Here is a 17,634-nt window from a genome sequence, read left to right as displayed (position 1 = left end):
AGTATAGTAAATACATAAGATTGAAAGTAAATTAGATTAATAACAAGCATACAATATGTTATAAAATTTAACTAGATTTTACCCCATAAAATTTTAAAATTACGACATCAAATTGTTGATTGAGAATAACCACATAATCTTAAAACAGACAACAAACGAGAAATCTAATAAGTAAAAATTAAAATAACTGTTTTTTTATTATCAGAAAAAAATCGTAAATATGATGCATGACCGATTTATTTTAGCAGTTACTATTTACTGCTTGTATGAAAATTGTGTATAATATATAACTTCATAATTACATTTATTACTCGATTCTGTCTATATTATTTTGGCGAAAATCAGAAATTCCGTTGCCCAGTTCCATGTTTTTAAAGACATTAAACTACTAACATCCATCTTGAAAAAAGAAAATATAAAGGCACAAGTTATTGCTATAACAGTCACTGACAAACGCACTTTAATTAAAAGTTTTTAATTAAATACATTGAAGTGTTTCAGTTGTATTTTAGTCATACCTAAATTTGGAAGATTTAATAAACATGTACATTTATAGTGTGCGATAAAAATATCTATTACCCAAGATTCAGCCAATTAAATAAGTATGTGCTAGCGCAGTCTGGTAAACACCACATAGGTGTAAGCGTAGCCTTACTTAAATATCGATTATTTCTTTTTTTAAGTACTCTTCCCCACCATATAGTTTGATGTACGTTTAGCGACATCTGATCGACATAGTGAGTCACATGGTACTTTAATGCCGCATTAAGAAGTTAATCGCAATCAAATAATCAAATATTTAACTCAGCTTCCGTAAATCGGCTTTAAGTTTTGCATGTCTGTAGTTTAAATAGTTGTTTATCATAGTTCTATCTAGGACTTACGTTCGTGCTTTTTATTATTCAAAATACATATGTAGGTAGTATCTATTAAAATTTTTGTTAATGGCATTGTTAACAACTGTCAGGTTAATGCTTTAAAAGAAATCGTAGCTTACAAACAGTTAGAAAAGTGTTCTAATTTTTTTCTTTGGAGTTAATCCTTTATAGTCTTTCAGCTTTATTAAACTTTCCACCGGATCTGTTTTATACTGAAAGTTGTAGCTACAAAAACGAGTCAATCTTCAAAATATTTAAACCGCTTGTAGTATATTTTGCCAAATGAAGTGCACAAAACATAATAACGCGGTACAGATAAACTCGTAATAATAATTTGAAAATTTAATAACCAGGGCGTTATCTAGCCGCAATAAAATCCGTTGGCGCGAGTTTTGCAATAGAGAAACTTTGCGACACAATAAAATTTCATAAATTATTTGAGACGACGAGATAATTGCCAGCTCCTTCCATCTACAACCCCTTTAGAAGAGAGTAAGCCCGAGTGAGAGTCACTTTAATATAACGGTGTTTATTATTGAAGAGCGTTGCGCGAATCCGCATACAGAATACAAGATCCAATATTCATGAACCATAAGGACGGAAATTCCGCGCTGCAACATTAAAATCAATACAGGACACTATATGCCATAATATATCTGCAGTTCCCCATTTCCATAGAGCGGATTCCGGCGCTAAATTAAGGCGAATAGTTTCCATATCAAGTTTTGGGTAAAAAAATGCGAAACCTTCAGGTGTGAAGCGAGAGGGCAAAAAATGACCCAAATTCACTTAGTGTGAGAATCCGGCCTGATCCTCGCAAAATCGTCCTTAAATATTCTCGCACTAAGATTTAGAGCGATTTTTCGTTAAAAAACACATTATGTAGGTCGCAAGGTACACACGGAATCCCGTTTCCTGGGAACAATCGCACCGTTTTTTAAACGAAACCTTTCATCCCTCGAAAATTTAGATGGAGTTTTTGAATGCCGAATTAGGGGATTTTGACCCGTATCAATCTCGAAGATCTATAAATAATTTCACAGTCGTGAGAAACTTTTTGCAAATATAATGTATGTGATGGCATAACGAAATGCGGAAAAGTTTGTTTAATTAATTAATGAGCAGAGCCGACATAATAAATCATTATGTTTAGGTATTTGAGCAGAAAGGAATAAGACCAGGCGAGTTACATGTTAACTATAGGTTTATACTCATGGTAAAGAACACACCGGCGCATAGATTGCAATTAGAAATATTATATGCATTACGGCTAAATGTACACAGAAAGGCAGGGCACACCAGTGGCATGGGCATGTAATTATGTTACCATCTGCGGATCTGTAACATGAAAATGCGAATTGAATAAAAATGGTTCACCAAAAATTATAGACTGTTACAACTACACAATCACGTGTTTCACTTACAGAAAAGGCTGCTAATTAGACATTAAATTTGGATAATTAATGATGTCATTCCACATGAACACGGCTTTACTAATTTTTTATAATGCACAAAAATCTTCATCACCGGTTAAGAAAGCAGAATATATTATCTACATTAACGACTAACATTTATATGTACAATAATGTAGAAATATTTTTCAAAAATTTCGTAATATACCTACACGATAATCTTAGATCACAAAATTCTTACCCGTATACCTACATATTTCTGATTTTAATATCGAGATATTAAAGTTAGGTAGATGCCATCAGGGAAACTAACTTGACACCCAATCCATATCAACGTATTCTTAAATAATTAAACAAAAATTATGACTATAATATCGTAACATGGTCACATTTTTAATTCTGAACTATTAAAAATTTATCAAAGCAGTAACGTTAGAATTTGGGTGTAATTTGTCGATATGCATACAACATATGTAGTTAACAGTGGCGACTCGTGACCTTTTGAAATGGGGAAACACAATTTGATTGATGATTTAAATATGAAGATACAAAACATCAGGCTGTTATTACCAACGCGCGGAATTGTGTTTCATACGCTAGATCCAGTGCTGTCGCGGCGATAGTTTGATTACAAATATATTTTTCTTTTGGACTATATCAACATAATATAACATTTCAAGATCACAAATCTGTGGTCCTGTGTTTGAAAAATTAAAAAGGGCGTCGAGTATTTTTATTTGAAGTAATATAGTAATGTAGAAGTAGTTTTTTAACAAGCTGTAAACACTCCTAGCGACGCACTGGCTACGACCTTGTGGACCAGATCAAAGCGTCCCCGCTACTCGCCGTAAAACACACTTTGCTTCAACTGGGGAATTGCATCCGTAAGATACTTTCCCGCCAAGTGGTTATTACCAATTAATAGACGAAATTCTGTGACGGAAATAAATACAAAAATAAATTCAATAAAAGTAAAATGTACTTGTCCACATACCTTTGCTTTTAAATGATTACTGAGGAAACACACAAAACAAAACAATTTATTATTTTTTTCACAACCGCACATCCACAAAAATTTTCCAGGCTTGTTTTGTTTTTTAAGATATCTATAAAAGTCGCTCGTTTTGTCATGAACACTTTTTGTTATTAATAAATCGGGGGTGGTTGTCCCTAAATATTTCACTAAAATTTTACCGTCGTAAAGGACAATTTTTGATTAAATATTCAACCGAATTCATTATTTTTATTTAAAATCAAACAATTTCTCTAGCGCAAAATGAAAATAAAATCACGCAACTGAGTTACTGGTAGTGGTCACTATTCGAGCAGGACCCGACTCCAGCTAAATACAGAGATTAGACGCACGGTTTCCATGGCAACGGTGTGAGCAAAACGTCTAAATGAGCCATGATTTATTTGGTCTCCGCTGTTATCAGCACTTCAATTCAAATCGCAACATCTTCAGATGTAAGTTTTGATACACTTTATACAAATGAAGCGAGATATAAAAAATAGTTTTAATAATTACGGCACATTTTCCAGGATAATTTTTTAAATATTGAAAATTACTATTTTGCTATGTCCAATTGTCCAGTTTGTTTGTAGACGTTGTAATTTTGGGGGGGGACGTGCCCTTGTGCCCTCTGGCACCAGCCGCCCCTGGTAGTTAATACTATGGTTTGTAACTAGTCATAATGTTCTTATGTTCTTGAAATTTTAAAAACATGGAATGATGAACCATTTCTAAAGTAATTGAGAAAACATATATATTTTGAAAAGTTGTGAGTTGTATTTCAAGAAAAATTTTTCGAAAAAAATACTTTTCATATTTCTTTGAACTACGTCACAGTTAGTCTAGTGACAGTTTTGTTTTTATTATTGTAACGTTCTCTTCAAAATTCCTATAAGTACGGCTAATATCTAAGTTGAACTATAAAACATTTTCGAAAAATCATAATTTTTGAATCGATTTCTATGTGTGAAATTAAAAATTGATGTGGTTTATTAAACCATAACTGTAATAGTATATATGAGTTTCAATTTTTCTAATTAGCTTTGTTAAACTATACTTTGAGATATCGTCATTAATTTTAAAGGTGTGAAGACAAAAAATATTGTTAACATTTTACTACATTCACGATATTCTTAATTAAACAATGGTTGAAATTTTGGTGCGGAAATTCCCCATTGAAAATATCACCACGTTTTTGTGTTCTCCGAATTGTAAAACGTCAAAAAAACAAAAATTAAGCATTCGTCAAAATCATCTTATTACAGTACATATTTTGTCATCCATTGATCTGAAAGTAAAAATTACAAAAAAAATATCTAATTGAGTCATTTTGACGAACATTTATTTTCATGTCTTATCGCCGTTTATTAGAAGTTTTCACAACAAGTATATGCATCTTTCTCATTTTCGCTTGTTATTCATCTATCTACTGTCTGTGTTTCAAAATTTTAGAAAAAGGTACCTAATCTCTGAAAAATGATGAAAACTTTGTGTCGACTGCCAAAAAATTTTAAATGTGTAACATGAATTTATAGTTGTTTTTCTATATAAGAATACAATCATTTCAAATTTCCACTTGTTTGTTACGTGTCTTCCGAACAAAATAGAAATTTCTTAATTTACCTCGGTTTAGAAATCTGGCAATATTATCACGTTTCGAGGGGTTCGGTGCGGTACCGCCCAAGCTACCCTGAATCACGGCTTGGACGGGTGACCGACTAGGTTCAGATCGCCCGTTCACCTGTACAGCTTGGTGTCTCATCCCCCCTCCCCAGACACTTGACGGCAAAACTGGGTTACGGATGAACAACCATCTAATTTTTGTAACTTCGCAAAAGTCAAAATGTTCAACGGCAGGCATATTATATATACCTATCTTACTGATTCCTCAAGGCTTTTGACGGAATTGTTTACAATATTCTTACCTCTAACCTTCATACGTTTAGTTTTGGTGATAATATTTTAAAAATATAGAGTCCTATATTTCGATTAGTTTTTAGTATGTGATTTTTATTGGTCGGCAGATCAGATATATTCTAGAGTATCACAGGGAGCCAGTCTTAGCCCACTACTATTTATTATCTTTATTAACGATTCGCCCTATATTTTAAAAATCACATTCTGTTTTACGCTAATGATAATAAATTCTACCGTATTATTCAGAATGCCAGTGATGCAAAATATCTTATCACGAAGGAGGAAATTTTGCGGTAAATGGTTTAGAGATTTTTTGCAAACAGTGATACGTTTTCCTAAATAACGTATCACTGTTACTTTGAAAAATAAGGGTTATAATGATCTTGTGTTTCAATTTTTGTCATTATAACTGCACATCAAATGAAAGTCTACAGCCAGTTCAGTCCTATTTACAAGTAGATAATGTTTAATTAATTATTTAAATTTTTTCCAGAGTATACATATTTGTTTGCAACGAACATTCCTAAAATGCAAAAATGTGTATACACCATACTTCTTGAACAGAAACTATTTCGCGAATTTCCACAATTCGCTTGACTAAGTAGTTAAACAGCAGAACTGTGCAATGGAAGGCACCCAACGCTCTGTTCGCAACCGTTAGATCACTGGAGTTAAATATGAAAGCGTCGCCATTTTAAAACGATTTAAACATTATGTAATATGAGGCACGTGTCGGCGGTTGGCTCGTTAGAATTGTAAATGACACAACCCTTTGACAATTGGATTCGTTTCGGAGATTGTTGAATGGGGCGCGTGGCGCAAGGGTCCCATAAACCCGACCATATCCGGCACCGAAAATAAACGTTAGATGCACTCACCTTAATTTAACATAACAAGAAAGACGACACCGCGCGTTTATCCTCCTCTGCTCGATATCAAAACCATAAGCGGCCAATGGAAAGCCGTTTTAAAATAAAATACCTCGCAGCTTTTCCACCCCTATCGGTGTGAAGGGTAGCAAGATTCGCATTGGTGCATATCTAATGTGGCGCGGCTGCGCGAGCTACAGCTTTCATATCAAATCTGAATATGCGTACATCAGAGAGAGTAACACGTAGAAAAACGGCCGATAAAGGAAAAATACACCGACGCTTCGTCGGGCATCGGCCAACTGAAGCGTCGCGACGCCTCGACTACGCCTCTTTCAATATTAAAGCACTCAATCGGATCATTATAAAGGACTAATGCAATTAATGAATTTTCAGATAAACTACCCCACCTTCAGATAGATCGTTTGTTCTACCAACAATCGAGTATAAAACTGAACTCAGTATTTTTTTAATAGTGATCCGATTTTTTAGATTCTATCGTGTATCTACAGGTATTAGGATTGCAAAACCTAAAATGAGTAAAAAAAATTATAGACGAAAAAGAGTTGAAAATACAAGAACGTTAAAATAAGAAAGTATCTAATATTTCAAACAGTTTTTACAAGAATTACATTATTTTATGTTTTGAGTGGTGTGATATGTATAGGTTACATTGTGATCGTAATTTTTATCTTCCGAACGTAAGCTTGAAAAGTACTGTAATAATACGGTCATTTATAAACGTTTCACAGCTTGAATAAAACAAAAATGTGGAACTTCCATTTCTGTGTACCTACTTGTCCTTGTATTTCTGTCTAACTGTCGGCTTTCGTCTGTCGGCAGTTTTATTAGACAGATATTCCTTGAAATTATTGGACTAATTTATGTGAAACTTTAGGTGTACTTAAAATTATTGAGTGGATAGTTAAATCCTAATCAAAATGTTTTTTTCACACCCACTAAAAATTTGATGACATCATACTAAATTTTGATAAGTAAATCTTGCCCGAAATGTAATATCGAGATATGTTCCTATAATTTTCAGTTTTTTTGAAATTCCAAAAAATATATCGCCCAATTGTATAGATTGTACAATAAACTATTTAGTTTAGGGGGTTTTCGAAAACTATCTTGCAAATAAGTATTTAAAATTTTGTGCAATTTGAGAGTAATAACAGGTTCGTCATATTTCCAAATTTTTACCTTGCCTATTTTATGAAATGTGCTTAAATATTTAGTTAATTTAAATGGAAATTTTAAGCACATGATTGGGGGGACAGCATATAAAATATTTTTCAGCAATAAGTACTAGTTGCAACGCCTCTACTACGCCTCTTTCAATATTAAAGCGTTCAATGGGATCGTTATAAACGGCTAATGCAATTACTGAAATTTCAGACAACCTATCCCACTTTCAGGTGGATTATCTGTTTTACCTGAAAACGGGGTTCGGCGGCGCTTTCATTACGCTAAAACGAAAAGCTGATTTTCTTTTATTCTAATGCCGTCGACTTTCATAAGCTTTATGGAATCTGTGGACCGAAAACAATCAAATGATATCATCATAAATCACGTATATTACTGACCTCTTGTGCCGATAACTTTTCCATTTTTAATTTAGCTAGGACGGGGTTGCGAATATAATGTTGGATAGAGGATTTAACGATTCGGAGTCGTTCGATTTTGGTCGTTTATCATTATCGTCTTTACATTAATATCTTTTCAATTGCTTTGTTATAATAAGTAGGATGGGGTGAACGTTTTACCCCCGCGTTATAAAATGTTCAATTACAGTCGTTTTTTAATCGATAGCAAAGTCTTCAGACTAAATTATACCTTTATTAATAACTCTGGAAAAGAGTGTACTTTGTAGTTGCTTCGACATAAAGGCATGTAAAGTATAGCGTATAATTATCTGTCTCTTAGTATCAAATTTAAAAAAAATTACTCTATAAACGACTGAAATTTTAATTATGCACTTAAAACTTTCCGCATAAAGGAGAGGTAAGTCCAATATCGACCACAAAGTACATTTTACAATATGATTACACTATTCAATAAAATTTAGAATGTTAAGGGGACAAGAATGCTACATAATTCCGTGTTTTGTCATTACAGATGCAAAACTGCCGCAGTAGTTGATAATATATACACTGTAATCATTTTATTGATTCATTAAGATTTTATATTCGATGTATGTAATTTAGAGGAATTTAAAATTCTATTCAGAATCTATTTATATAATTATTTAACAAAACTGGAGCTATTAAGTAAAAAGAGTTGTGCACTTTGCAACATTTATGAGTCTTTGTTATTAAATTCTGCTCTGAAGTTAACTACTAATATTTTCTTGCATAAATTGTAATAAATTGAGATACATTGTAAGAATAGAATCATAGCGCAATTGTACATATAAGTTGTTTCCTAATTAGCATAAAAGTCACAAATATTTGCATAGGCAAATGAGGTTATATTCTATCCACATTTTAAATATACCAGCACCTGTTGCATACTTGTAGCGCAATAAATATTCCTAAATGACAGTTCAGCTATCATCAGCTGACGCAAGCGCAAAAACAGGATCAAATGTCACATAAAACTGAGAAAAGGATTTAATTAATGTGTAAAAAAATATGCCAGAGTATGTTTACTTTTTAACTTGGTAAGTGCTTGACACTTAACAATTAACCTAACCTTCAAAACGAAATTTTGGGAACTTTGTCATGTGTAATTTCATGATAAACTGTGTTATTGGCCAATCTTTGAACGTAATGAATAGAAGTTATCCAACTGTCATATTTGCCGTCATTTTCTGGGAAGGGAAATTTAAATGGTTTGATTTTGTTTAGGTATAGGTATCAATAAATAAGTATTCAGTAAAAATATCTCACGATTAGGACTAGAATTATGTCAGCAAACTGGATACTGGATATTTACTGTATACTTGTTGTATGACCTATACAAATCCAATTTTGGAAATTTTTAAATTTGTTAAAACACAAAAGAAATTTATGGCGCTAAATCTTTAGCTAAATAAGGTAAAAAAAATGTGTAGGCGAATTATAGCGTCACTTTGTGTAAATGTTTCAATAATATTATATTATATATTATATTATGATTATTATTAGTCGCATAAAAATAACGTCAGTATTTATCATATTGCCTAAGTGCTCTAAGTTGTATAATTTTTAATTTGAATTAGAAATAAAAATGGACGAATTCATGTACCTATCTATTTTTTTTAATAAATAGGAAAATCATATAAAAAGCAGAAATTATCATCTAATTTGGTATTCAAATATTTATTAATCACTATATAAAACTGCATCATCAAAAAGTAAGAAAATGACAATTTTTGTGAAGGTAAAAACACTACCTACTCTAAAACTGATTAAGAATAAAAAAATAGTTGTATTAATTTTTTAATTATAACTTATAAGATATAAGTTACCTAATAAAGATATAAAATAAAAAAAATAATAATAATTTTTGGTGGTAGGTGTAATTAACGTCATTAATTAATGTTGTTCTATAATTACTGGCTGTCAATAAATGTTATTTTGAGTTAGTCGTGGAACCAAATTTCAGGCATAGGTACTCAATTACTCTTTACTTCATTTTGTTCACCGTTCGGCAAAGGTGTGAGGCAAACTCCCGGGGAGAGATTTACAACAGGGCAAAGGAGGTGGGGCAGTCACTTATTTATTGTGACCATAATCAGTTTTGTTAAGTTAGGTGTTATAATCTCTACGTAGGTAAATAAAATAAACCTGTAAACTCATTATGGAGCATTACCCGTGGCAAATCGTTGTCACCAACAATATTGTTGTGCTAATTTTTGGCACGTTTGTTGCAGTAAGAAATAATTATCTAAATTGCTTATGAATGGTTAAATTCTACACGTCCAAATGACGCGGTTTTGTATATAATATAGCTATTTAGATGTTATCTGTTAGGAGTTTCATTCTAATATTTTAAAGTGTTAATATGAACATTAGCATAAATCTTAAATATAATTTGCAAAAAATGGGCATGTAAATTTCGGCACCATTATAATATTTAAACAGCTCAAACAAATTATCTTGATTTTACTTGTACTATATACATTATAATCGTTGTGATAAGAATAAAAGATTAGCATAATCGTTTGGGTTTTTCGGCGGTGTTTCTTAATATTTTGAAAAGAATAGAATAATTTTGAAACAGGTACGTACAGAGTGTAATAAAAACAATTATAAACTTGCTAATTTTCGTCTGATTATTTAAATTTGGTTGTGTTGCTATTAATTACAATCGCAAATACACAATTCATCTTCATTAGCGGCCCATTAAAATAAATTATTTAATTGCATTTATTAATTTAATATGTAAATTATTCATATTAGTAAAAAGTCCGGGGTAAGAACAGTTGTGTCTGTTTTCGGGTAGGAGAAGAGGTTATCGTGCCGACTTGAAAAATAATCCGGAATGGTATTTTATTGATTTAGTGCGCCATTAAAATCAGCAGCTCGGAGAAAAAGGAGAAACAGTAATCCTTTTGCTCCTATACATATATTCACATAAATACATACATAAGATGTAGAATAAATAAATAATCCATACAATTTATATACTATTGTATATCGGAATATGGCGCGCGCTGATTGGCCGCGCGCCGGCCCCACCACCCGGAGGCCCGGATTCTGGCCCCCCTCCATCCGACTCAGCATCCTACCGATGCAAATACGCGTTGTTATACGGCCATAGACGGTAGCGCCGTCAGCACGGGAAAGACAACCTGTGCCCCTTTGAGTGCTCTGGCCCTTGATGACATCACCCCGCGTAGTGACAGTGACGACATATCGCAGTGCGGTGCACGATGAGCGGACCTGAGCAGTGACTCCAGTGACCGATGAAGGTATCGAATCTGGCGGATTTCAAAAGCGACACTGTGCGGAGGTGGGTCGAGTCGAACCCGTCACCCACCCCCAACAACATCGACACCCCCAAGCTCAAGAACAACAACAACAACACGATCGACTTCGGCCACACGTTCTGGAGGCAGAAGGAAGACATGCCGATGTTGCTCCACCAGCCGCCCTCGCACGTCCTCCTCTCCGCCCACGAGACCGACCAGCCCCTAGACTTCACCATGTCCAAGTTCAAGACGAAGACGGCGCCCACGGTCGCGTCCCAACTCAAATTCAACAACTTCGCGGCGCAGCAGCACATGATGCTGCTGCAGAACAACGGGGTGTATTTTAATAGAAACAATAATAAGAGCTTCACGCGTGGGAGTAGCCCGTCGAGTAGTTCGGAAGAGGAAGGAGTCGGACCGCCGACGGCGGAGTCCCCCAGGTCCTTGCCACCGAGTCCCGCGCCCGCCAGGAGCGACGGTAAGCGGAACTACTAGTTATAAACGTTTCGCATTCCGCTTTGTCATCCTCAGAGCTTTGGCATTGATGCAAAACTGTATAGATTTACCTGCCTGGGTTAGGGGGCATGTGACTGAACGTGTGAAGATGCAGATTGTTGTCTTATGACTCTCACACTAGAAATTCTTATAAGCGAACGTTTCGTCATTTGTTTTGACGTCTTCAAGTCCTAACAAAAACGATGTATGTACTAAAGCTGAAAGTCTACGTCAACGCTGAAATCTAATTAGCAGATTTTTCGCCTGATGAAAAGTCAAACTATAGAAGACTATTTTAGATATAAAGCCACTATAGCTGCACATTATAAACTATTCCGTTTCGAATATACCGAGCTACATATTAATCATTATTTAAAATAATAAAAATAATTTAAGCAAAAATTATATACCGAATGACTAAAAAAAAAGAGAACTGAAAAATAAGTGGTGCTTGAAGTATAAGTATGTATGTTGGTGTTCTACATAAAATAACAAAATAAACTTGGACAAATGTATATAACGGTGACAGCTGAAGGAAACGAACATTTTTCGATTAACATTGTGCTGGTGATATTACTCTGAAAATGTTCTAATAAGTTACAAGTATTTTGCAAATCCGTTTCAATACCCAGAAACAATTTTACTAGGTAGTTCTAATTTTTTTAATTATTTTTGGACGTTATATTATGTGTACATATATTTTGAAATATTGGAATATCAGCAAAACTATTTTAAATAACGAAACCAATAGACACTTCCAATTTAAATCCCGCTGAAATACACCATATATATATAAGTTAAATAAAATGTAGACTTCTTGGAGAATATTAAACCTAAATAATTAACAAATAAGATAAATTGCATAAATCAAAATACATGTTATTAGGAAAACCGATTATGAATAAAATAAAAACAAATTAAATTCGCAATGTAAATATATATGCATGTATATAACACCTTAATAAACGTCTACTTTCAAAAATTTAAATATTTATATCCAATATGTAGTAACAGTAATAATTTTAAATTGTGCCTACACTGGTTTCTTATTGCAAATAATCATACATTGTCTACATAAACATATAATTCTACTCTCCCTAACTGTGCAGTAACAATTAAGAATTTACATTTAACTTTTAACACAGGAGATATATCAATAATATTACAAAAATTTCTGTTGAAAATATACACATGTATATACATGGAAAAGATTATTGTCTTTACTGTTTCTTCATTCTTGAATTTATGTTTTCAAGAGTTTTATTGTTATTTATTTATATAAATTTGTTTAGTCGACTTTTTTTTTATTTTATAAATTTGGAGGTTTTCAGCAAAGAAAACAAAACAGAAATAAAATAAATGCTATATCGCAAAATTTACTAATAATAATTATTTAAATGCACTAGCGTCCAAAATATTTCCCAAGTTTTTTAATAAATTCACAAATTATTTTTAAGAAATAATTTCTAACATTATATTGTTGTCATAATCTGATTTTATGAGCGCAAAACTGAAATTTCAAAAATGCATGTTGCAAAAGGTTTAAAACATTCACATATAGGGTATTTCACGTCAAGCATCCTTTTCTTCCAAATTATAAAAATAAACCGAAATTTTGAACAACAACTGTATGTAATTTCGTAAAGATTGCTGTAGTATTATTAAATATAAGGGCTGTCACAAACACTGTGTTCAAATATCCTCTTCACGCACATTTTCTTAAATAAAAGTATGGTTTCTGCATTTTAAATTATGTCTAAAATGTGATATGCATAAAACCGTGAAGAAATACCTTCTGATATTCCCGAAAAAAAAAATGTTTCTACCATTGAGGAACGACTCAAACATTTTTGCACTCTACACCAGTACATACGAGGTTTAGTAGGTGCAAATTTTGGAATCAAAATTTTGTTATCACAGAGACATAAACAATTCAGGATTTAATATTACACACAGTATCAATCTTTTGAGAAGGTTAAAACAAATAAATATTGATATTACAACAAAAATTAGATTTTCTAGATATTAACGGTAACGATTTAAAGATATTTTCATTGATTCATTTTTTGTACCAACTGTAAATAGGTATACCAATTTGTCAAATTAGCGTGTATTACATATAAAAAAGTTAGGATGTGCTACGATGTGTCAGCCAGGTCAAGCAACCTTGGATCGGGCAGGTCGCGAAACTTTTGCGGAAGACTCTAACTCAAAATTATATCTAAAACGCTAAAATTTACTGATTGTATTTACATATTTAACACATGAAATTTTCGTATCGTATTTTTCGTTATTTCTTTTCTTAAATTAAACTCATTAAAAGCAGGCTGTTCAATTATCTCACATGTAATAAAATTTTGCATAAGTTTTAAATATTTTTTAAAAGTATCATAAATGATTTATCTCTATCGTTTTTTGTAAACACTATTTTTAGTGAGTAACAATTTTGTTTAAGAATTATGAAAAAAGTTTTTATGCTAAACTATACATTTAAACATCAACTACTAGTAGTACTCGTGCCATTTATGCGTAAATATTGTTTTTTTTTTAATCCAAAATACCGACGATAGGGGCTTAATTTTTTATTTCCAACAATTTTGGAATCTATAGCAGATTTTTTGAAGTTTACTTTAAGTGTTTCTTTTGGGAACATTTAATATTCAATAAATATGATCTTAATGATGTAATTCATAAGAAGCTGTCCTGAATCTTTGTAACAAAAACGATTTTAGATTATCAGACAAATAATTTTCGAGTTGACGAAATTTTAAAAAAACATTTTGAGTATCTTTTTTTTCATTTAAATGAAGTTTGTGTGAAAAAATGGATCCCATCACATTGATGGCACTGAAAACGAGCCTCATTTCCGAATGATATAATTGGTTAAATTAATGCAAAGAAATATTGGATACTTTTTCAAAAATTTGTCTTTATTCTACAATTACAAATTTAAACGTAAGTGTAGGAAAATATCATTAATTGAAGTTTGTAAAATACTATTTTCTTATGATAGTATAGATACACTGATTAGTTTATCTCAATAAATGCAGTAGAAGCACGAATGAATTAAAATACCTTCTGCAATGTCTGTAAGATTTTCCCACTCGTCGGTAACAGCCTAAACGTATCAAAAACACAGTATGATTCAATTACTTTTCTGTATAATGACCAGTAAGTACCGCGTGGACATACGATTAATAAATTAGTTTCTAGGTATTTGTATTTAAGTAGGTAGGTACTTATTTGTTCCTTGTAACGATATACTATAATTCAGTAAAAATTTCATCCTTATAGGAATGCAAATTTGATAGCATTTGTACGTGTATATTTCTAGTTATATCAAAAAATTAAACAACTACTTAGTTATATTTTATAAAAAAGATCACTTGTTGCTTATTTCATTTTAAATCACATTTATCACATTCACCCTGAACTGACCAAACATTTTTTTTTAATTGAAGCAGTTGTGTTGTGTTTATATTATTATATTTTCCTATATTTGTCTTCATTTTATTTTTCTATGATGTAAAAATTACTTGGTTTTTATTTTTTACTGTAATATTCATGATTGAATGTTGAAAGTTTTAGTGAAGTTTAGATAGAATCCGCATCTAGCATGGTCGAGTAAATTTGCGTTTGCTTTGCATTTCGATGGTATTTTGTAAAAAAACACGGCAATCGGTCGAAAATCGGGCTGACATATGTTCATTCTTTCGTTTTTTGACACCTGCTCGTCCTTCTCGCGCAGGTAGAATATGTTTGCAAAAGTGGGATCCTTCGGCACGTTTTACGTCCATTAGGCCATTGAAAACATGTCCTATTCATGCGGGCGCTCAATATTTAAATCCACAATCTCTAGGGAAGTTGTGCACATTTTTGTGCCGAAAACAATTTCGGTGGTCATAATTACAGTCATTTGTCGACTTTTGGCAATTGCTTTCGAAGAATATTTCGTCACATGTCTGAAACAATCGTAAATTCGACGAGAATTGTTAGGAAAACCGCAAATCGTCGGGATAAAATGCACCTGCGGGGATCGTTAATAATTAGTAACGGACAGGGAGCGGGAGGATTTGGCCCCTGCCATAGACAAAGAAAATTAACAGCGATAAAATATTCATCCCGGTTTGGCATACGAAAATAAGCGCGCTCTTTGTTTTCATGGGCATTTTTCCCATGCTAATGATTTTGCGGCAGGTAACTCCGCGATGTACCACTTTGAATGTCAGCGGTGTTTTGGTTTGAGTCGGCGAGTGTGTGAACGGAGAACGCCGAAAATTACTCGTGGTAAAGCCGGGACGACCAGTTACAGCTGAGTCATACACCCAAAGAAATGAATTATAATAATGAAATAAATTGGATGTATTAATGGTTCATTATTAGTTTTCAGTGAGTGATGATAATGGTCATTATTATCGGTCCATTATCGTATCGTGGAATTATTTGCATGTCTTCGGCCGGCCTCACACCGTCCAACACAAAACAACCATCTCCGGCGTTGGGCGTTTAGTGAATGATATGTAAACGTTCACGTAATTGATGTATTTAGCTGTAGGTATAGCTGATATTATAATGAATGTTGCCGTCAAATTAACGGCTAATGCACACGCTTTTGCATAAATTTACATGGGAAAAGCGACCAAAGATCGACGGGATAAACACTTCACAACTCGTCTTCTAAAATTGACACAATCATTTCACACGCATCGCTCGGTTTCTCATGTTCGTGCTTCACTTTTGCTCGCCGAATATCGAACAAGGAGCAGAGAGGATAAGCCGTAGCAAAATATAACATAAAATTTATTGAACATTAACGCTGGGTCATTATGCATTTACACTCTTCAATAAAAATTAATTTCTAACTAAATAAAAAATTAAGTAATAAAATCGTGCTATTATCAAACTGCATTAAAAATCAGAAATAGTTCTATTTGCACACAATCACCCATATTTCTATAAACGTAGAAATAAATACGAAATTGTCATTAATCTTGTTACACAATACGCATTTATGGTGTTGTTGACTCATAAACTCTCCTATACATTGCTCTAATGCTGTGCCGTAAGCACCTTTTATTGTTTTTACTTTTTTCTGGCTAAAATTCCTGCATTTTACGAATATTTGCAACTTGAGTTAGTAAAACAAAGCTTCGTAGACAAGAAATTAAAATGAAGTTTAATAATAATACGTAGTCAGTTATACGCCCCAGTATGTGTGAATAATAACATAGGTACAGATAACCATCATTATCCAACGTTTAGAAGTTTGTTAAATAAGATTAATTATATTCTTTATTCCAAATAAGTACACAACTTCATTAAAAGTGCAGCGAGAAATACGTATCTACAGATCTCACCACTTAATTACGAAATTTATAAAATTCAACTTAATTTGAATGATAGCATTAAATTATATAACTGTGTTCATATCACTCTTATATAATTTCGCAACCGTTGAAACGTTAACTCAAAATGTCACTTTAATTTTGTTGAAATCGATATTTTTTAAAATAATTAGGTATCCCATGTTCGTTTTGTCCAGACAACAGCCTATTTTTCAGTAGAAATACACAGGTTTAATGCATTGTTTGAAGGGTTGTCAAATTTTTCTGAAAACAATCTGTTTCAGTGAAATTGAAAGATATATGTATATATGTCAGTGGGTTTACACATTAATTTTTCTAAACACTGTGTTTACGTAAATTAAAAAATAAAATCATCTTGGAAGCAATGACACAATTGTGTCATATTTTTGAAGATGTATTCAACAATTTTTGAAGTGACGTCATCAGTTTTCCGGAGGATATGATTTAACAATATCTTAAAACATAACATATTTTGATTAGAATTTAACCAATTTTACCAAAATGTTAGAAAATAATAAAAACTGGCTCAACATCTAGGTTTAAATAACGGTTTTGCTACACAGCTGTACAGAACTGACCCAACTGTAAAATGTTATTAGTTTATTGCAGGGCAGACCGAAGGGAAATCACACGAAGAGCTTTTTATTATTATTATCAGTTTTAATAGTTTAATTATAATATGACCGAATCTGTTGTTGTAGTGTACAATTACAATTCGATAGTCTTTAGTTCAATAGGTTTGAAAATTAATCTGTTTTATAATAAATAATACAGACTAAACTTAATTA

General features: G+C 32.5%; 1 protein-coding gene across 1 annotated transcript in view; it reads left to right on the top strand.

The window, feature by feature from the left end:
- The first annotated feature begins 10,907 nt into the window (after positions 1 to 10,907).
- LOC135130644 (POU domain protein 2-like) overlaps positions 10,908 to 17,634 on the top strand; it is a 91,302-nt gene continuing 84,575 nt past the window's right edge. The window contains exon 1 of the mRNA XM_064058073.1: positions 10,908 to 11,463. Coding sequence (XP_063914143.1) covers positions 10,980 to 11,463 — 484 coding nt within the window. The 5' untranslated portion in view covers positions 10,908 to 10,979. The remainder of the gene's footprint in view (positions 11,464 to 17,634) is intronic.

This window comes from Zophobas morio, unplaced genomic scaffold (assembly GCF_036711695.1).
Source record: "Zophobas morio isolate AGI-343-1 ecotype UQ-CSIRO unplaced genomic scaffold, CSIRO_AGI_Zmor_V1 ptg000002l, whole genome shotgun sequence".
In the NCBI taxonomy this organism is placed as follows: Eukaryota; Metazoa; Arthropoda; class Insecta; order Coleoptera; family Tenebrionidae; genus Zophobas; species Zophobas morio.
The sequence above is the reverse complement of the archived record's forward strand: the minus strand, read 5'-3'. Positions and strand labels throughout refer to the sequence as shown.